Here is a 22,240-nt window from a genome sequence, read left to right as displayed (position 1 = left end):
CAGCTGCTGTCTCTCTGAATACTTTCTGGTTCTGCTTCTCAGTAAATAACTACGCTGAAATCTTGAGTCTCACCGTCAATTACCAAGGGCAGCTCTCGCTTTCAGCTGGAGACAAAAAAAAATATACATCCATCTTCCCCATATGACAATGAGACAAGCTACTCTATTAAGTTCCTAGCTCTGTTCTTTTTAGCAGGCATGAGATGGCGGCGACGTAAAATTACGCAACGACGCCATGGCGCAAGCAGGAAGCGGGCCGAAAGGGTTGCTGGTAACTGTAGTTTCTTCCCACCCTCCGCTAGAGGTTCTGATGCTTACATGTAATGAAACCAGGCTCGCCAATTCTCCCTGGGATTCGTCAGCGCTTGGAAAAGTTGGGGCGAGTGTGACCATGTGCTTTGCTGTCTGCACACTCTACTGGTCACATGGTGAGCTGCGCCCTCATTCTGCATAGGTAAAACTCAGCTCACCGCACGATCGAGGGGCCCACGGAAAACTGATTCTGCAAGCAGCCCTATGCTGTGGGATGCTTTATTGACCCGTTGTTCCCTAACGCAAATGGCCAGTGGCTAAAATGACCAGCTATTACCATGCAGCCACACTGTCTTTAACAGAGCCCCACAGCTGTGTGGATACTGAGTAGCCTAGCCAGAGGAAAAACTGTCCCCCGTTTCCCTCCCTCAGGTCACAGATTAGGTCCCAAGCATTAGGACACACATTTCAAAGAAAAGGACAAGACCAGAGTTCCAGCAAGTGAAAAGTTAACCAACTTTTTTATTCCCAAGCAGAGTGAAGCTGGCAATGGCACAGTGGTTGTGTATGCGTGTGCAAAAGTAAACGGGGGCCGTTTCTTCCCCGGTTAGGATCACAGTGAGATACTACTTCCCTGGCCCCACCTCATAAAGCAGGGATGTGGGGAGCCCAGAGCCCTCCTCATGTGCTGGACTACTACTCTCATCATCTCTGACCATTCACCATGCTGGCACGGCTGGAGATAGTTAAGAGCCCAGCGACATCTTGGGAGGCCACAGGGACCCCCGCGGCTTTAACAAAGGGTAGTGTTGAAGGAAGAAGCAGAAGTGCCCTGCAGTATAAATCTTGGAGCTGTGCAGTCTTCAAGGCCATTTAAAGGTCTGAAATAAGTGGTTGGACAGAGCCCCACAAGAGCGCTGGTTGCCCCCCAGTGCAGTTCCATAGCTATGGAAAGAGATGGAGAGCCTGTGAAGCACTATAGTCTCTTAAAGGGATGGTCTCCCTTCCTCCTCTTTCCTGCCCTTTTCCCAGGCAGCTTTAAATTGCCACTTCCCACACCAGCTGCCAATAGTGCTTCAGGCAGAGGAAAGAAGCCCCCAACAATAGGAAGTGAATCTGTTTGGCCTTCAGGGCTCCATTTATCACTCCACTTATGAACAGAAGAAAGGGAGAAATGCCACAGCAAGGGTTTCAGCCTGAGTTGGGGTCCATGTCTACGCTGGCCTGGCGAACCATCCGCCGGGACCGGGAGCAGGGCAAGGAAGAACAGAGGGCAGTGCTTTCCTCAGGTTTGGATTCCTGAGGAGAAGGGGACCGGAGCTTGTCTGGTCCTTCGGGATCTGTGTGTCCCTCAAACTCCTTGGCCCGGCTCACCACCAGAGCAGCATCAGCCAGCTGAGCCACAGAGAGCCGGTGTTGTAAGGCGGGCCTGCGGCCAAATGGGACAGGGCCCTCCATGCGCTGGACAACTTTGCGCACCCTGCCTGGTGCTGGGTAGTATGAAAGCTGCTTGCAAACATGGCGACGTCCCCGGTGAGCCCTCCGCCCGCGTCGCCTGGCCCTGCGACCCTGAGCCTCCTCTTCCTCTGGCAGTGGCGCCTTTGCTGTAGAGTCTGTTCCTGACCCTGAATTCTCTTCATTTTGGGGAAATGGCTCAAAGGTCACAGTCTTCTTCTTTTCATCATGAAGAAATACCTGTTGGAGGAAGAAGAGGTAGATTGAATGAGGGCCAGCAATTACAAAGGGTTTTCCTTCATCCTGCCTCTACCATTCATCTTCGCATTAGCTGAGGTTTCAGATCCACTGATTTATGCATTGCCATTTTTGTTTCCCTTTATGCCTTGAGGCTCCATTGTAAGTTCCCTTACTCTTTCCACTTGCCTCTCTCTGGAAGCATGCCCTTACATGACCCTCTTACCTCTTCCTCAGCAGCACACTCTGGTACAGAGATGTGGCGTTCTGGGCTGTCCATTTCACTGATGCTGCGCATGACAGCATAGAGATTGATGCGTTCCCGTCTGAGCGTGGCTGGCTTCTCTGGCACTCTCATCGTAGCCAGGTGTCTTCGCACTTCCTCAGCTCCAGAGTCATCCGATGCCCCAGGTTCTTCTGTGGCCTGAAGACTGAGCCTGGGACTATCAGGAAGGTCCACCGGATGGTGAGGTTCTTCAGGAGGTTCCCGCAAAGGACGAAAGCAATACTGGGGGGTTGTCACTGGCTCCTCTGGTTCTTCTTCTGAGCTTAAAGTCTCATAGTATGGGCTTCCTGAAGGATCACTGCTGGCATCACTTATATCTGGAGAACCTTCTGAGTGGGCATCTCCTGCCTTTTGTTCCCATAGGCTGCTGTGTCGGCTGCGTAGTAACATGAGGTGAACAATGTAAGAGATTATTCAGCAAGGAATGCTAAATAAAGAGCCCAATAAAGAATGGACTTTGAATCCGGTCAGTTACCGTGAGAAGCATTAATTACACATATTAAAGATAATCACAATGTCTATTTAATTTTTGCTGCACTAGAAGTGTGGGACAACTTTGCTATCAGTGCCTCCCTGTTTAAGATTAAATATTGTGTGCATAGCAATACGGTGGTACCTCAGGTTACATACGCTTCAGGGTACAGACTCCACTAACCCAGAAATAGTGCTTCAGGTTAAGAACTGTGCTTCAGGATGAGAACAGAAATCGTGCTACGGCAGCAGCGGGAGGCCCCATTAGCTAAAGTGGTGCTTCAGGTTAAGAACAGTTTCAGGTTAAGTATGGACCTCCGGAACGAATTAAGTACTTAAACTGAGGTACCACTGTACGAAACAGCCCTTTTTAACTGGAAGAAGTGCTTTGGAGTGGAAGTTAGAAATGGAGCAGTTGGCATGTATGCCGGATCTTTTCCTTGCCACTCTTTGGCACCCCCATCATTTTTTTCCACACGGAATATTTCCTGTTTGCCTTTGCACACAGGTGCTTAGAATCCCAGGAAAGGGAGATCTTCTCTGATCCCAATAGCCCCACTGAAAGTAGATTTTCCAGTCTAAGAGGATCATCATGCTGTTGCATGTAACATGTAGTTTGGTCCTTGGACAATAACAACAAAGCCTTCTGCTGTGGTCTGATCAGGCTGGTCAGCTGCAGCTCCCATCAGTCTCCCTTGCCCTCCCCACATACATACACAGTGACCAGACCTGCACTCCCTCCCCTTGGGTTTACCTTGCGTCCAGAATGCCCTGATAAAGCTCCAGCTGTCTCATGAATCCTGGATTGGGGTGGACAATTGGGCGTCGTTCCCGTACATGAGAAAGGGCCTGCTCAAGTGACCACCCATACTCCTTCATGGCATATGCAATCACTGTGGAGCCAGAGCGGCTCACGCCCATCTTGCAGTGCACCAACACCCGAGAGCCTTGTGCCCTGTGCGGAATGAATATTTGCTATAAGCAAGGCTACAACATCACCCAGGACAGTCAGGAAATTCAGCATCCAGTCGCTGTACCCTCAGCCAAGAGTAGGATACCCCAGCTTCTCAGCCTAACTCAACACTTGCCAAGGCACAGATTAGGTATATTATGCTAAGGCCACTGTGCTGTGATCATGATGAATCCAAGTGACTGACTATCCTTGCTGCTTGGAAAACATTATGGTTGTTCAACAGCCAGTGTGGTGTAGTGGTTAGAGTGGTGGACTAGGACCTGGGAGACCAGGGTTTAAGTCCCCACTTGGCCAGGAAGCAAGCTCACTGTGGCCAGTCACCATCTCTTAGCCTAACCTACCTCACAGGGTCCTTGTGAAGATAAACTGGGGGAAAGGAAAACAGTATGTGCTACCCTGAGATCTTTGGAGGAAAGGTGATATATAAATGTAGTAATAAAAATAAATGAAGCAGAGATATAGCCAGGGCAAGGATGGGGAACTTCTGCCCCTCCGTATGGTGTTGAAGTCTTAACCCCCATCATTCCTGGCCATTAGCCATGCTGATGGGAGTTGCAGTCCAACATCATGTAGAGTGGGGTCACAGTTTCCTGAATGCTGAGCTAAGGCAACAATGGGAATTTCCAGATACAGTGGTGCCCCACAAGATGAATGCCTCGCAAGACGGAAAACTCGCTAGACGAAAGAGTTTTCCGTTTTGGAGGTGCTTCGCAAAACGAATTTCTTATGGGCTTGCTTCGCAAGACGACAATGTCTTGCGAGTTCCTGCTGGTTTTTTTCCCTCCCCCCCCCATTTTTCTAAGCCGCTAAGCCGCTTATCAGCTGATCCGATCAGCAGATAAGCCGCTAAAAGCCACTAAAAGCCGCTGATAGCGCTAATCCGCTAATCCTTCAATGGGCTTGCTTCTCAAGACGAAAAAACCGCTAGACGAAGAGAATCACAGAACGGATTCTTTTCGTCTTGTGAGGCACCACTGTATTGTTTCCAGCAGTGGTGACTGTAGCTCTGAGCTATGAATCCTCCAATATGGGAGGAGATGGCTGGATTCAGCTGCTTGCTCTTCCAAACGAGTAACTGGCTGCATCAAATCTGACAGAGATCAAAAGCTAGGAACTGATGGCATTGTACTTCTTAATGAAGCAGAGGGTGCATTGAGGCAACCCAGTCTGATGGGATCATCATCATCATCATCATCATCATCATGGGCTGTGCCAAATTCTCACCTGCAAAATTTTCTGGGGTGAAAGGAGAGAATGGGCTGACAGTCCTACCTGGTATCACAGGTCCTCTCAAACAACAGCTGACATTTCATTCAGGGAGGTGGGGGCTTTTTGTGACAAGAGCCCTCCTCCTCCACCTCAGCCCTTGGATTCCCACTGAAAAGCCCATTTCTGTGCCTGCAATCCCGTTGACTAGATGGGGACCATGTTGGTAAGCCAAGCTTGCAATACATGAGTGCTGCAGCTGAAATCGCAACTACCATTTTGGTGTCCACTTCTCACCAGGCAGCTGAAATGAAGTTGTAGGTTTCCTTCCAGTGTGGCAGCAGCTGTGAGGTTTCCTCATCATAGAGCCGGACATTCATGTACGTAAAGTGTTCTGGGAAGAAGTTGTCGATCTCACGGGTGACATTAAGGATGTGGCTGACCCTGTAAGGCAAGGCAAGGCAAGGAGTAATCAACAGAGAATGTGAGCAGCTTTTTTTCACCATGTTTTTAGCATGGCCTCAACTAACTAAACTATGTCCCATTTCCTAAACACCCCCCACTGCAGTTGCTCAGTATCTCAGTCGGATTGGAATGCATAGTAGAAATCCCTTCTGACTAGAAGGCAAGTTTACACGGAGAGGTGTGGCAAATGGTCATCTCAGTGTCCAAGGAATCCAGATCAGATGAAGTTCCCGAAGGTACTAGTCTTGCTCTCCGAGCAGCATCTTTTGGTGACATACCTGTTCCTCTGAAGCTCCTCAAAGTTGGCTGCATTCCATTCAGAGCCCTGGGACAAAAAGGAACAACACCATGCACAGAGCTCAGTCCCAGGTGAGTGCAAATAGTTCACAAACATTCAGCCATCCTGCAATTGCTCATTAAATACTCAAAACCGAACACATTTGGCCAAATCATGTGGTAGAGTCCCTCCTAGCTTATACCATTGCAGACTGGGCAGGTGAAGGAACTGAGGTTTTGAATATGCACCCAACAGAAAAATTGCCAGCATGTAGAAAGATAGCAGAGAGTCATCTTCCTGATCAAGTGCTTGGTTGTGATTTTTATGTGAGGGAGTAACCGTGAACCGCCCTGAGACCTACAGGTATAGGGCGGTATACTAATTTAATAGCACCTGTCCAGTTTCTTAGGTCAGCTTCCAAGGCTGTTCTGTATGTTCCACCACCTGTTGAGGCTAGACTGATGGCCACCAAAGATGGAGCCTTTTCAGTGCAAACCATCCATTTAGGATTGCAGCCTTAGCTGCTTGCTGTGATTTTCAACTTTGTATGAAGTAAAGAATATAAATCTGCTGCCCCATGCTATCTCTCAAGAAGACCCTGTAGGTAGTAAAAGGGAGAGGCTTTACAGGGGGCTTTGCTTCCTCTTATGGTGGAAGGGAAGGCAAAGCCTGGAGGCCTCAAAATAACGGCAAGACTTCCATCTTCCTGCCATTCCAGGAAATAATTTTGAGGACTCTTAAGTTGAGAGGAGGGACTGCCATTTTTAGGGGCTTGGAGCTCCAGTCTGCTGGCATCATGGATCCCTTTCCTGTACTTCCTCACCAAGTAGAGATAGTCAAAAATCCTGGAGGGCCGATCCATCTGAGCCATAATGAGAAGCATTTCATTGTCAATAAACTCCTTATAGTCGTTCAGGCTCCGACCGGCTCTCCGCTCCAGTTCTGTACGGATCTGCAGGAAGAGAGGGAGGGAGTTGTGAGTGCCTGAGGTCCCTTTTGAGCCTGGCTGCTTTTTAATGACATGCCCATTCCCTGTCCCTCACCCATCACTCCAACCCCTATACATAACCCTGCTTTCCCACATTCCCTTCCCAGTCCGTTTTACATATCTTGCTCCCATACCCTCTCTCTCTCTCACCCCCCCCACGTCTCCATTCCCTCACATTCTCTCTCCCCCGCCCCCTCCTCCCTCACCCCCTTGGCCCAACATCCCACCTCCTTGGAGGTGATGTTCTCCAGGTCAGTGGTGGCCATCACCTCACGCAGCTTGGCCCGGATCATCCGCTCTGTCATCTCCTGTGCTGTCGGCCTGAGGCACAGAGACGGAGGGTCGGCAAAGCTCTTGGCTCGCCAGACTCTGCCCCAGACACCATGGCACACCTAGAGAATCCCCCATTGGCTGTAGGGTTACAAATCTTGACACCATGCCAAAGCTTTGCATTTCCCTAGATAGCTTTTACGCATTTGTAAATGTGCTCGTTCATTTATTGCATGTATATCCTGAGCTTCCTCTGAGGGCCTTAAGGATTACTTCCCCCCCCCCACACACCTCAATATTATCCTCACAAGTTGCTGTGAGGTAGGTTAGGCTCTGACTGACCCAATATCACCATGTGAACTCAATGGCTGGGTAAGAATGTTAACCTGGGTCTCTCTCAAGTACTAGTTTGGTACCCAAACCACTCCACTCCAGTGCACCACAAAAAGTGATGCTACGTGACCTGAACTGGGGGTGGGCTTCTGATCTGTGTCTCTGATCAGCATCTCCCTCCCTCCCTCATTATTACAAAAAAAAAACAAAAACAAGGACCCTTCCCTTTCATAACCTGCAGAAGAACTTTCTGCACAGTAGTCCGTAAAACTGGCTAGCAGGGCCACCTGAAATGTCTGTGCTTTGGACTACTGCATGGTATCGAGTTCCACCTTGGAACCACTGCAGCTCTGCTGACTACATCATTCACAGCCTATAACCAGCCCTAGGAGGGGAAGGGCCATCACTGACTGGTCAGAGAAGGCTGCAGGAGAAGTGGGCCGCACAGATTCCAAGTCGGACATGGCTAGCCATTCATTAATGCAGCTCTGCTCCGAGTTCACAGCTTTCTGATACCACTCGGTCCAGCTCAACGCACTGCCTCCTGGGAAATGGTTGTTGCAGACGGCTTCGCTGCATGCCTTGTGCAGCACTTGCAGCGCTGACCTGAGAGCAGAGATGACAATTAGACATCAGAGATGCGCTAAAAAAATCCTCTGAAGGCTACCACTGCCATCGGAGAAATGTACACCTCTCTTCCCTTTTTCCTCCATAATGCCCCTCTCCCAGCCTACCAAAAGCAATAGTGGCAACTATATCCTTGTTCCCCACATTCATCCTTTCCCACACATGTCCTTGCGCTTTTCACCCTACCTGACAGCCTTGCTTACCACATGGTCTGGACTGAAATGGGCTTAAAGATACGGGTCTGCCCACCAGACGTCACACTGAAGCCCCTGGGGAAAGAGAAGGGGAGAGCAGTGTCACAAGTAACTTGGGAGCGCTCCACCTGAGATGCAGATATATGGAAAGAGGCAAATAACAATGCAGTACTTGGCACGGTTGTGAAACTAGTTTGAGATCTTCCATGGTGCCAGGTTCCATTTGTAAGCAAAAAAGAGAATCTGATCCTTTTCTGCTCTTGAGATCTAAAAGTCAGGATAGTGTTGTTTCTTGCCTTGTGCAATGGCAACAACCTTAATCTACGCATTCTAGAAAGGATGGCGCCAGCTGAAGTCAATATTTTAGGTATGCTTCTTCTGCACTGCTTAATCCTTCTAAAAATTCTCAGCCTTAGCAAATAAAGTATTCTTCTCTCATTCTAACCATAATTTTTTCTGCAGGGGACAAGTTAAATATGGAAAATTCTAACAACTCTGCTGAGACCAGGCCAGTTGTCAGGCCCCACTGAGTTTAGTCTGTGATTACTTTTCCTCAGGAGGGGGCGGGGAGCCAGAAAAGTAAGTTGCAAAGCAGTATCTGTGTAACTCTGGAAGTTAAACAGACAGTTGTGTTTTATGTGCGGTATTATGACGAGGCCTGCATTGTGGGTTTGCCCCTCAGCTGTTGGAATGCTCCTGTGACTTTCCTGACTATGCAGTGTAAACTAGCCTGGAGTTTTCAGGGAGCTATTGATTTCCCTTCTGGACAAGGAAACCTGAAAGTCTGATTGCTTGCAGTTGTGGTTTAGTGACTGACCAGTGTCCTGTTTGAGGAGTTCTGATTTTTTTGAAATGGCAAATGCACTGAAGGGTGGCAAAGTGTCTGCTTTTTATTTATCTATTTTTTCTTTGGAAGGTACAATTTGGATTTATGTGGGTTTTTTTGCCTTAACCCCCAAAATACATTGGGTTGGCCCTGAACCCTAGTTAGACCTCCATCATCATCATCATCTAGTTATAGGTAGGTAGCCATGTTGATCTGTCATAGTGGAAACAAAATAAAAAAATCCTTCCAGTAGCACCTTAGAGACCAACTAAGTTTGTTATTGGTATGAGCTTTCATGTGCATGCACACTTCTGCAGATACACTCAATGTATCTGAAGGTGCTACTGGTCTCTAAGGTGCTACTGGAAGGATTTTTTAAATTTTGTTATCATCATAATCATAATCATCATCATCATCATTTATTTATGCCCCTCCCATCCGGCTGGGTTTCCCCAGCCAATCTGGGCAGCTCCCATCAGATTAAAAACAGAATAAAACATCAAACATTAAAAACTTCCCTAAACACGGCTAATTAAGGCCCAGAAGTCCATCTCTTTGCTCTTTTATCCCAAAATATGGCCACTCAAGGCCTTTGTGCCTCAAGCTCAACCACCTTCAACTGCCTGAAGCTCTCCTGCTAACTCAGATGACTCTGCCTTTTACCCCCTTTTGCCCCTTATGCCTAGAACTGTTCTCCAGGAAACCTGTGTGAAGTAGACCTTCTTGGATTTCCTTCAAAACATACCTTTCCTGCGAAAAGTTTGGCATGAACACACATACCCTAGTCCTCTTCCATCATGGAACTAAACACAAGAATGACTCACTGAAATAAAGCTGTGCACATTAGTGGTGCTACATGGCTATTATTAACAACAACAACCATAAGATGAGACACAGCATGGGGCAGGCTCTCAAGGAGACTTTTTAAGAAAGAGAGACCATGCAAAATAGAATGGTTGGTTTCCATTTAATACTGGAGGGAGAGACAGAAAAAAACACAAACTCTCCCGTAGCTATTCAGGACGCAAGTGGTTTGTAGTCTGTGGAGACCATTTTCAAGTCAGATGAGAGAGCAGGCAGTGTTGGTGAAACTGGGCGAGGAGAAAAATAAACACACACCAAAAAAATGGCCTCTCACTATCTCAGTCTGTTTGAGTATCCTAGTTTGTTTGCAAAGCACAGAGCTTATATGAGGATTACTATTACATGGAGCATTGTGGGTGCCTGGTGGGGTTAGGTCTGTCTCTTACCCATCGCCATCAAGGAAGACCTGAGTGTCACTCCAAAGCGGAAGCACCATCCCCAGTGTGCAGGCAGCCGAGCTGGGAGGTAAAGAGAGAAGAGATCAGGTAGCTACTGAAGGGGTTATTATAGTCCATGGGTAGGCAAACTAAGGCCCGGGGGCTGGATCTGGCCCAACCGCCTTCTCAATCCGGCCCGCAGATGGTCCAGGAATCAGTGTGTTTTTACCTGAGTAGAATGTGTGCTTTCATTTAAAATGCATCTCTGGGTTATTTGTGGGGCATAGGAATTCGTTCACCCCCCCTCCAATATAGTCCAGCCCCCCACAAGGTGTAAGAGACAGTGGACTGGTACCCCCCGCTGAAAAAGTTTGCTGACCCCTGTTATAGTCCCTGTGCTTGTCCTACAAACGTTCCCCATTCACCCCATCTGCACTCGCCTCTTAACCTGCTTTTTCAATAGCTTGATCAGCATTGTAAAAATCACTGATAGCAAAGCCAAGCAAGCATTCCAGAGCTGTGACAGAGGTGCTTGGCGAACTGCACAGCTATCTTCCATTCAGCTCCTTGATTTGGACGTCTTCCTGAGGCATGCTCGAGTGCCTGTGCCCTTAATGAATACATAAACAAAGGTTCTTCTGGAGCACAGACATTGGGAATGGGGTGGAGAGGAAAGACTGGGTGAAGGGTTGCCAAACCAGTTCGACCAGGGAGTAAAATACATTAAGGAGTTTAGATACACACACAGCGAAGGACAGAAAGAAAGCACTTTGAAGCAAAGATGCTTTCGATAAGGGTTTTGAACAAACATCATGCAGAGAGAAAAGGGGTTGTGTTCTTCCAAGTGCATTTTCTTGGAAGCATGCCCCATTAATTTCAACGGTACTTGCCTTCGGCTAATGGTAATTTGGAACACAACCTTGGTTATTGAAGCAGAGAATGTTGCCTGTTCCCTATGCATGTTTGTTCAGAAGTAAGATCCACCGCATTCAATGGGACTTACCGTATTTTTTGCTCTATAAGACGCACCAGATCATAAGACGCACCTAGTTTTTGGAGGAGGAAAAAAAATATTCTGAATCTCAGAAGCCAGAACAGCAAGAGGGATCACTGCGCAGTGAAAGCAGCAATCCCTCTTGCTGTTCTGGCTTCTGGGATAGCTGCGCAGCCTGCATTCGCTCCATAAGACGCACACACATTTCCCCTTACTTTTTAGGAGGGAAAAAGTGAGTCTTATAGAGCAAAAAATATGGTACTTTCAAGGAAGTAGTATGCATCAGCCTGTAGTCTAAGAGACTTTCAGCACAATCCTAGTCATGTCTACTCAGAACGAAAGTCCTATATAATTAAATGGGGCTTATTCTCAGGCAAGTGGGTCAAGGATAGAACCTTATTGGGTATCTCATTTTGGTCCAAGCCTTGATGAAAGACATCATGCAGAAGATACAAGGCAGGACAGTATAGACAGCTGGAAGCTTTCTAGCTTAGAAGTGCCTGGGCCCCACCCCTTCTGCATCTTCGTGCTCCTTCCCTTGTCCTCTCACCCTTCTTCAGGGAAGTCAACTCCCAGCAGCACCATCTCACTCTTGCTCTCCACCTCTGCTGCTGACACAACCAGCAAGTACCGGATCCGGTGAGCTCGAGCCGACTCCAGCCTCACAGCCTGGAGGAGGGAAACAAACACACAGTCCTTGCAAGACTGTCCCTGTGTGTGTCACCTCCACACATATGACAGTAAGATTCCACCATAACTGTTGGTGGTGCATTTGGCAGATCCAGGGATAGTTCTTTGTTTAGCACCACCAGCAACTTCTGAAAAAAATTCCATGATTCCTGAGACCAGTGTCATAGCTAAGTATCATATTGTTACTTGTGTGGAAATAACATAAGATAGCAACTTGGGATAATCCAAGGAGGACTAAGACAGAGTGCCCCTTGTTCCTTGTCAGTAGCCATTTGTGCACTTTTCAGTACGAAGGGGGAAAGGGTTTTGAGGAGAAACTCCATTTACATTTATCCAGAAATAAGTGCATCACATTTTCATCTCTGAGCCCAAGAGCCCTGGCACTGAGGTTCTCAAAGCTATTAAATCATCCATTGAAAATCATATTATACAAGGCTTTTAGCACAAAATCATTAGGAAATAGAAGGGAAGTTTCAGAAAAAGGCCCCCCACCCCTGGATTAAGTGAATGCAGTTTGGCATTGCGTGGCAGGATCAGAGGGAAGAGCCTCTAGACCTAAGTGTTATGGGAGTGTTTTTCATATTTTTCTTTCCACATGTTTACTTTCCACATTGGCAAATGCCATAGATCTTCAGTAGTTTTGCCAAGGGGTTTGGGGCATGTTCTAGGAAGACACACACAGAGAGGGGGCAGGGAGTGTTATTGTGGACCACTAGACAAGCATATGAGACCTCAGTATTGACTTGCCTGAACTGAGATTATACTGGACAGATGCATGTTTATTTATTTAATTCTCTATTTTCCACACTGCAAGGGAAGATCTGCAGTGGGGAGCAAGCTATCTTTTAGGGCAGCTTGTCTGCTGCTACTGAACTTCCGAATGAGCCACGTCTGCTAAGCTCCTGAGAACATCAGCAGCTACCAAAAAGCAGCATGAGAACCTCTGCCTTCAGGAACTGCCCCAGGTACTTGGAGGCTGTTGTGACTCACTCTCTAGAAAAGAAAGAAAACCCAGCACATGCTACTTTGGAAATCTCCCAGCAGAGTCCCCAAAGCCAAAGCTGGGATCAGACTCGGCAGAGACGCCAGCTCTGGCTGTCTGCCCAAGAGAGCAAAAGCCCCGCAGGCCATAAATGGGGAAGTGGCTGCAGCTCCCGGCTGAATGTCTGCCTGAAAACCACATTCCTCAAGGAGAGGAATCCCTCGCCACCCTGCTCTGAGCCTCCACAAGCGTAGACAATGAGGCTCTCAGAAGCCAGGCCTCTCCAGCACAGAGTTTTGCAGCAGGAAGGCAAAGCGGAATCATATTATCACAGGACTCCCAGGCAAGAGGCAACAGAGATTCTAGAATTGTGCTAAGAGGAGGAGAAAGGTGAAGATCAAGGTCAAGAGGAAGGAGTTAATAGTCGGGTGTCCACTCCACAGACCAGCTGAACTAGCCTGGGAAGCAATCTGGGTCACTAAGGCGTTCTCACTGAGGCAGTAAACTTGTGTCCTTTCAGGCTTCAGGTGCGATCCCACGATGGAAGGATTCAGTCATGTGAATCCCACCCACAGCCTGAAGCGATACTGTCTAGACACAGGTTTACTGCCTCTTAGAACTAGGCCGGAGCCTGAGGGCACACACCTCCCTTTTCTGAAATATTGTGTCTGCAGAAAATAGCCCTCTTTCATTTCAGAACAGTTGTCTCTTGTGGCACGGCTTGCCCAACCAGGCCTGTAGGACAGCAGCAAGGCACACTGGGTACAGCTGGTGGCTCTGGACAGGAGGGCAGGAAAGCACTTATGCCATTAAGGAAAGGAATCCCACTAACATACATTTAAAGCACAGCTATACCATCTTAATAGTCACAACTTCCCATGGAAGCTGCAATAAATAAAACAAACACTCTGTGGTGATGAGGATGTTATTGTATTTGTTTGTTACTGTGCTATGTATTTTTGTGTTTTTATATTGAAAATCACTCTGTGATCCTCGGATGGAGGGTGGTATAGAAGTTTAATAAGTAATAAGCAAATAGTTTACTAATCACAGACCTATAGTAAACAGCACCAACCTACAGGGCTCTTTGGGGTGGGTGAAGCCATGGGCTTTAATTGTAATTTGTGGGTGTTACTACAGAAGGTCAAGATAAGATCATTTGATGAACAGAATGAACCTTAAACTGGCCTGGCTTGGCAGCAGAAAGCTGGAATATTTTTTGTTCCAATAGTAAGCAATGCTGAGCCAGGCAGGGAAGGGAATTTGCCCTGGGTGTTGGGCCTTGGCAGGGTTGAGTGGGTGGAAATGGAGACCGTGCTGATTCCAGAACAGGAGGAGGGGAAAGGGCAAAGGCCCTGCCCCAAGCAAACTCTTTTACAAGGCAGTCAAAAACACTGAACTCCATAACCGCCTGCTCCAGACTCTTTATCCGAAGAGGCACATTTTGTGGTCAGGCCAATTGCTTTCCTGTCTCTTGTCATCGGCACTCTGCCGTATCTCCCTGCCCTCACAGTCTCACCAGCCGGATGCTGTCTTCTGGCCGCAACAACCCCACCATTTGCTGTAAGTGCTGCTCCTGTTGTTCAGCCGCGGCATTCTCACTCTTCGGCTTGTGGTCCAGGGGGGTGGCTGGGCCTTCCTGCACAGACTCCAGCTTTTCTTCTTCCTGCAGGAGCAAAGCAGCTCCTTTGACCATGACGAAGCTGTGGCTGAAAAGGGAAAGAAACGGAGATAGGTAGAAAAACCCTCTTGCGCCAAAGGAGAGCTTGCCCCATTAAATCCTTCCTCATTCCAAGGGGGAATGCAGGAAGCTGCCTTACCCTGACAATGATCCATTGAACTGAGCGTTTTCTACACTGTTCAGCAGCAGCTCTCTGAAGTTTCAGGCTGGGAATCTGTCCCAGTCCTACCTGGAGACGCCTGGGACTGAACCTGAGACCTTCTGTATAAAAGGAGGTGCTCTACCACTGAACTACGGCCCTTCCCCATGAACGCTTGGGAGCAATTTGAAATTACAGAACAGTCACAAAATCTGAAGTAGTCCCAGAGAAGCAGGCCTAGCCATCAAGGCAAACTAGGTAGGTTGTGCTATCTAGAAGCCTTAAGGCCTATTAAATGTATACAGAGGTGGCAGAATATTGGAAAATCACATCAGATTTTAAAATAAAATGTTGAAAAACGTTGACTCTAAGGAACATATAACCAATATTAGCTATACTCAGCTGGAATACAAGCAAGCATTTTAGAAATTGCAACCTTTTTAAAGAAAAATATGTCAACATTGATTTATTACCTACTTAAAAACAACAACACAAAGTATAAGGAATTCCCCCCAAGAGTGCCTTTCAAAATATTTTTTAAAAACTATTTGCCGAATCTCCGCTTTTCTCACACTTTTTAAACAGAGATGTGTGCTCTAAAAATGACTGCCAACCCATGACTAATTAGACAAAAAGGCTATAATACTCCCTACATGCTACACACTATTGTGTTTAACAGTGCTCCCATCATTTTTCAAAAAGCAGAGATTATCTAGGGGAAGCGATTTAGAGTGGAGGAGAAGTAGGGGAAGTGGGCAGTAGCTGTTCCCCCAGCCATTATTTCTCTGTTCACCTCACCCCCCTGCCCCACCTGTAGAGTTCAAAGGTGTTTGAAAAGATGGCAAGTTCTGTTACAGAGGACGAGGGAATTAGATCCTTCCAGTTCACCAGAATTAGAGATCTTTCCAGTATACTGTACATTTATATTTAATGCACAGTATCCTCCCATGTATTCGTTTGGTGCACATTTTCCATTGCAAGATAATTTATCCTATTCCCCACTCTTCTTTGCAAGGTTTCCCCCCTCTTTTCAGAGCAACAAACATGCAGTTGTTATGCTTTTGCTGCACACAATCTTGTCTCAAGATTGCACTTCGCTTGTGAAAATGTAATTCTTCCCTCCAATGCAATTGGGACTGCGGTGTACAATTTGGTTTTGCAAATGTCATGGGATATTAATGAGGAACACAACTCTCTCCTCTTCCTCACCACCAAACACCCACATCAGTTGGTTGCTGTGACTCAGGCATTGATAACCTTGAGTTTGGATTACTGCAATGTGCTTTATGTGGGGCTGCCCTTAGCTTGCCCTGCAAGCTGCAACTGGTGCAAAATGCAGCAATTAGACAACTCACCCGGGTGCCTTACCACATGCATATTACACCACTCCTACAGGAGCTCCATTAGCTGCCACTTAGCTACTGACCCAGGTTTAAGGTTTTGCTTTTGACCTATACTGCCTTAACAGTTTGGGACCGATTACCTGAAGGCTCCCTTTCTCCTTCTTGCTCATTACAATCAGCTATGGCACACTTTTTATGTGTGTTTGGCAGTAACCAAGAAGAGTCTTCTCTGTGCAGGCACCCTCTCTCCCTTCAGCTTAAAAAGGCACCAGAATATGCTCCTAAATGTGTGCTAATTTTTGATTCCAGAGTATGGTATCACGATTTAAATTTACTCTGGGTCACTGTTGTCTTTTTAACCTGTAGCTTTTTTAACGGTTTAATTTGTTATGATATCTTTTGTAGTACGCCACTTTGGATGCTTCATGAAAAACAGGGTAAAAATAAATCAACTATTTTTTCCTGTTTGAACTCCTACACTATATTTTTCTAGTACAGGGGCTCTTGGTTGTTTTTTTAAAGTTAGAAGAAGAAGCAGCAATGCTCCACCTTCCTGTACCGCCACAACCCACTGCACTGTTTTGGAATATTTATACTCTCTTCCTTCTGCATTTCTTCACGAAGCAGCTCCAGCAATGGAACCATCTTTTAAAAAATAAGTTGCAAAGTGCAACTCCCCCCCCCTAATGCCTTAAGGGGGGGATACTCTGGTACTGGGTTCCTGCTACTGGGAGTAACACACTAAATCCAAAACATTTTTTTAATAAATTGTGTGGAAAAGCCCAGAAGCTGGTTTGGGAGGACCCTGGCCTTTTTGTTTGTATGTATGTGTGAAGGGACAGGATTACAAAGGCTAGCTCCTTACCGTCGCTGCAGCTGTCTCTTCCGAGGGAGCTCTTCATCCTGCAAGGGAATTCCAGGTAGATCAGTCACTTCTGATCCAGAGCAAAGAAGAAGAAATCTCCTGCTCCAGATTAAACGATGTTCTAAGTTTCCACACATGTGGCACAAATCTCCTAGAGACGGTCATTTCCACCAAGGGCTGTCCCAAGGCATTTTGCTTCCTGAGCCAAAGGGGCAAGATGCCGCTCCCCTTATTCCATATGCAGAAGCCAACCAGGCAGGCACTTGAATATCACCTGAACAGTGGAGATGGGACAGCATCCTCCCTTGGACCTGAGGGCAGCAGGCTGGTTTGGGAGCTGCAAGGCAGATCACATGGCACACTCAGCTCTACACTCTGCTCTACTGAGTGCTCTACACTCCTCAGCAAATGCTGCCCAAAACAGCCATCTTATTCTGCCTAATGGTAGAGGTGGCCCTGCCACCTAGGTCTTCCAGAGGTAAGCAGGTCCACACAGAGCAGGGGGCCCTCAGAGGGCTTTTTTTCAGCCGGAACTCTCCGGAACTCAGTCCCAGCACCTCTCAGGTGGGCACCATTGCCATTCTAAGAGAATGAGGGAGGTGTTCCAGAACCTCGTTTTCTAGAAAAATGGCACTGACTCCTCAGAGGGCTAAGCTGGCTGGGGAAGTCTGCCAGACTTGCACGATCATGCCTCCTAGCCAACTGGGGACTCCCACCCCAGGCCACAGACAAGCTCTGCATGGGCCTGGGGATAAAACAGTTCGACCCAATGAAATCACTGAGGCTTTTACCTTGGTGGGACTTGGGAGTGATAGCAGGCTGCCTTTCTTTTAAGTGATGCATAAGTTTATTTGTCTAGACCACAAAGCCATAACATACAGCAATGCACAAACATTGTAAATGCAGGCTGTAAAACCATAAAATATTCTACCATTTATTATTAAAATCATCTACCTCATGCACAGCTGAAATGTTTTAAGCTCACGCTTGCCAACACAAAAGGCATGCAAAGAACGCACTGCTGGCGAGCACAGGTTTAAGGGCTTTTCCACACTTGCCTCTCCTCTGGTCTTTTCCAGGGACAGTCAGTGCTTCAAAGGTACGTGTCCAAGGAACTTTTTATTTTTTGCTCCAGAGCTTTCCCTGCAAAAACCCACTCTTTAGTATTCAGTCGGAGCACATGTCAATCTGCAGAAAACCGGAATTGACATTTGCTCTGATTTCAGAGGGAAAGCTCTGTGGCAAAAAAGAAACACACTTGAACACAGAGCATTAAAGTGCAGACTTGTGCCTGGAAAGAGTGGGGCAAAAGGTAAGGGTGGAGAAGGCCCAAGGTCTGGTGGGCTACACCCATGGCTGGGGCAGGTGGCTGGCACCTTCCATAGCAACTTCAGAACGATTCCTTTATACCAGAAGAACCAAACCACCTCAAAATTGCATTTGTGCTGTTGGCTCTGCCATGGAATAACCCAGCATGACATAATGTTCCTGTTCCAAGCAGTCCCTTCTGTGCCACAAGCACAGAACTGTTATGCCACCTCTGATCCCGAACATCAACAGGACTTCCATACTTCCATATTTTACAGGCCCCAACCGATAGCCTGACTTTGTGCATTGGTGTTTGTTTTGGATCATTTTTTATTATTTCAGAAGAGAGAAGGACCAAGTCTAAGCACTGAAGCCTAAGGTCTTGGAAGCCTTGCTCAGCCTTCAGAAATCTGCAATTTCACAAGCAGGTTCCCAATTTATCTCAGCACCAAAAGGGTTAGAGATGTTCTCTTTTTATGGGGGGGGGGAGTAAAAGAAAGAACCCCAAATGTCTCATCATGCAGCTAATCAAATACTAAGGTTGCATGCTACAATTAGACACAGGATGCAGAAATCATCCCCCTTCACAGAAGCTGGCTTGGTTCTCAACCTTATTTGAAAGAGATGTTGAAGTAGCTAGCCTTTCATTATGGGACTACAAGTCAGGGCTGGATCTGGGACCTATGGGCAACAGATTCCAGAAGGGTGCCATTTTCCTACCTCTAATTTCTTGTCTTCATGTCATTAAAAAAAACACTTCAGAACTGAACAGAAGGTCACCATATTGATTTTCGCTTCAGGTGGAAAATCAGGGCTGGCTCTACAGTGAATATGGGATTCTGCCATAAAAGGGATGCTTTTATAAACCTGCTGGTTCTTGGCCTATATAAGAATCTAGAACACTTGCTGAAGACAAAGGTGACCAATTAATAACAATCATAGAATTGTAGAGTTGGAAGGGACTCTGAAGATCATCTAGTCGTCAGTATTATTATCCCTGCACTATAGATGGTGGGGCTGAGGCCAAAAGAGAGTGGCTTCTCCAAAGCTACAAAACGAGTTCCCTGCTAAGGCAAGGGTCAAACCAAGGACTTTGCAGCTCAAGCTGTTAGCTACTGCACTAATTCTTAGCATTCTGCACCAAGCCTGGCCATCTTATGTCCCACTAAGCTGAGTGTTCCCTGCGGACCACATCTATGGGCTGAGAGGTGCTCTCCACCATGTTTTTTGTAGGTCCATATCCCCTATAAGAAATAAACTAGATTTATCAAGCCTTGTGTGTTTCACAATCTGCGACTGGTGGTCTGTGTTTGCCCTGGTGGATCACAAGCTGTGCAGACCTGCACAATGTCACAGTTTCACAGCTGAGGGCTGGTGGGTGGGTGGGAGGGAATCCAGCTTGGAAATACACAGTGTGGTTCCATTTTAGGACACTGCTAGTCTCCCGTCTCCTTGGAATGGTTGCAAATATTTTCCTGGAGCGGCCTTGAATTCAGGCTCTTGCATAACCTTATCTATGTGATTCCTAGTCTGTTGGCAATTTCCTGTGACATTTTTAAGCATGGAAAAAAACACAAACCTTGTCCCTGCCACTTCCTAATTGCCAGCTCCTTGCACAATGTCTAATTACGCTTGAAATGCAACCAGCCCAGCAAACTGCCAAGCTTGGGGTGTGAGAACTCTAGCACTAGGCACCCCAGTGCAAAGGGACACAGAGGTATCCCAGGGTTGGTGTTCCGGGGTGAGGAAATCTTGCTTTTCTGAGGCTATTATGCAAGGGATATTTTTTGCTGCCTTCCACGGGCCCCTGACGTTGCAATCTGCAAGGAACCGGCAGGAAGTGGCAAGTTGTGAAACTCCCTGACAAGTCACTTATTAATGCCCAGTTCTCCTACACAGGGTCCTGAGCTGTCAAGAGCTGATTAGAGGAAGAAAGGGGGAAGGAGTTAGGGCTGGGGAAAGCATATCTGTGGGGACCCAAGCAAGGAAAGGCAATTGGCCACTGTGGCATGCGTTTGACAGGCTTCCTTACATGGAGAATTGAGAGAGTGAGTTGATCAGGGAGGGAAGGAATCCCACAACAAGGCACCCTGTGTGGGGCAGAGAGGCTCAGGCCAGAGGAGCTGAATGGGCGTTTCACAGCTGGCCCCTGCTCTCTACAGCAGTCGCAATGAGGAGGGACTGTGAAGCTCAAACATTCTGGCTTCATGCAGCCAGATTATTCCACTCTATATGAACCCCTCATTCCACCCACCCATCCAGGAAGGCTATGAGTTGTGCAAGCACCCAGCCCAAGGAAGATGCTGGTAAAATGCCTCCACCATACCTTTCTGTGGATGCCACATACTCAAGATCATGCCTTTGTATGCCTCTCCCGCTCCATTAGGCAACCCAGAACTGTTTACAATAAGGTTACCAGATGTCCCCGTTTCCCGGGGACAGTCCCCAGATTTACAAATCAGTTCCCTGACAAAATCCACTGAATTTGACTGAAGTTGAAACGTGTCCCCAGATTCATTGGAAAAAATCTGGTGACCTTAGTTCTACCAGCACAGAGGTAGTTGCTTCTGCTTGGACATTTTAATACTACTCCATAAGAGGTGTTCCCATAGGAAGCTGCCTTAGACCAAATTAGACCACTGGCCCACCTAGTTCAATATTATCTCTTCGTGGTATGGCAGCGCCTCTTCCGGGTGTCAGGCAGGGGACATTCCCAGTCCTGCCTGGAAACTCTGGGAATCGAACCTGCAGGCAGAGCAGATGCAGTCTAGAACATAAGAAGAGTCTGCTGGATCAGGCCCAAGGCCCATTTAATCCAGCATCCTGTTCTCAGAGTGGTCAAACCAGATGCCTGCAGAAAGCCTGCAAACGGGGCACGACAGCAACAGCAGCTGAGGTTTCCAGCAACTGGTATTCAGAAGGATGGAGGCAGAACATGGCCATCATGAGGATCTACAGGCCTTCCCCTACAAATGCTGGCTTTAAAAAGAAGAAGAAAAAAGCCCATCCTTTTGACACTCTGTGACTTACACTGAATGCAAGTATGACATAACAGCTAAGTGGAGTTCGTGTTTCAGGTCGAGACCGGCCCACCTTGAGTGGCAAAGGTGGGAAACACGAGTCCCTGCTCCAGCAGGTAAAGAAATCCTACACATACGAGTGGAAGACCATCGTTTTCTTTCCCTATCCCACTGGTGCTACTGCTTCATCCCAGGGAGCTCCCTCTACTGGGAAGAAGAGGCCGGGGAAATCTCTTGCCTGATCTTTGGCGCTTGGGCCCCCTTCTCTGCGCAATGCCGCCCCCCACCCCGCGCAAGCCAGTCCTTCTTCCGACAGCGCCCCTGCAGGGAGGTGCGAGAACAAACGGCCAGATCCTTCGGGGCCAAAATGGTGCAAGGTGCAGTCGCTTGCACAGCTCAGCATACGGCTTGCAATGGGAGAGAGAGAGGTGGCGAGAAAGGGGCACACGATGGCGCAGCCGTCGAAACAACACCCCCCGCCGGCCCCAGAAAGGGGATGATGGATCGCAGCCGTGCCTAAAAGAAGAGCCGCTGCTGTGTGGGTCCCGTCGGGGGATCAGGGTGGGGTTCTCTTGGGGCGGCTTGAGGCTGGGCTAGAAGCGGCGTGCGAGCTCACCTTGCTGCCGGTGGGTGTCGAGTGGCCGCTCCCCGACGGGGAGCGACAGACGGTCACCAGCGCCATGCGCGGCTTGCTGCGCCCTTCCTCCGCTCCCAGCGCGCGGGGAGCCGACGGGGAAAGATCGTGCCACTCGGCGCCGCTGCAGACAGCCTCCAGGGGGCGGGCGTGCCCAGCCCGCCGCGCACTCCCTGGGTCAGGCCAGGGTGGGACCTGCCGGCCGTAAACTTTCTTCTCCTGCACCCGGCCGCCTTAACCAGGAAGCTCAAGGATGCTGCGCGGCGGAATCGCGCACGTCCTTGGCGGGAGGCTCTTAAAGGAACCAGCCCCAAGACGCGGCGGGGTTTTCCCCAGCCGGGAGCGGAGGTGGGAGGAGCGTCGGGCTGCTCAGGGCTCGCTTCCCCAAGCCGCAGTGGCACCCTACCATCACAGGGGCCAAGGCTCAGCCCCGGCACCTATTCTGAGTGCTGCTAGGCCTGCGTATGATGGGAAGCGGGGTAA

The 22,240-nt window shown here is 48.1% G+C and overlaps 1 protein-coding gene across 1 annotated transcript; it reads right to left on the bottom strand.

Moving 5' to 3' along the window:
- Positions 1-754: 754 nt before the first annotated feature.
- On the bottom strand, positions 755-22,051 carry SSH3 (slingshot protein phosphatase 3). The gene is made up of 14 exons (XM_082211419.1): positions 21,740-22,051; positions 16,796-16,833; positions 14,287-14,476; positions 11,646-11,764; positions 10,111-10,182; positions 8,044-8,109; positions 7,625-7,819; positions 6,838-6,931; positions 6,446-6,574; positions 5,624-5,670; positions 5,178-5,324; positions 3,456-3,656; positions 2,171-2,606; positions 755-1,947 (listed from the first exon to the last, which is right to left on the bottom strand). Exons 1-14 carry the CDS (start codon positions 21,803-21,805, stop codon positions 1,444-1,446), a joined length of 2,304 nt encoding a protein of 767 aa, XP_082067545.1. The 5' UTR covers positions 21,806-22,051; the 3' UTR covers positions 755-1,443.
- Positions 22,052-22,240: the final 189 nt, after the last annotated feature.

The sequence above is a fragment of the Podarcis vaucheri genome (genome assembly GCF_965113315.1).
Source record: "Podarcis vaucheri genome assembly, chromosome: 1".
Lineage (NCBI taxonomy): Eukaryota > Metazoa > Chordata > Lepidosauria > Squamata > Lacertidae > Podarcis > Podarcis vaucheri.
This window is presented reverse-complemented; position numbering and strand designations above follow the sequence as displayed.

Bases quoted from the DNA above. Each gene is read 5' to 3' on its own strand.
- SSH3 (XM_082211419.1), bottom strand. From the start codon at position 21,805: ATGGCGCTGGTGACCGTCTGTCGCTCCCCGTCGGGGAGCGGCCACTCG. The intron at 16,834-21,739 runs GTGAGCTCGCAC...ATTCCCTTGCAG, and splicing joins CGACACCCACCGGCAGCAAG to GATGAAGAGCTCCCTCGGAA. The intron at 11,765-14,286 runs GTGAGACTGTGA...TCCCTCCTCCAG, and splicing joins CAGAAGACAGCATCCGGCTG to GCTGTGAGGCTGGAGTCGGC.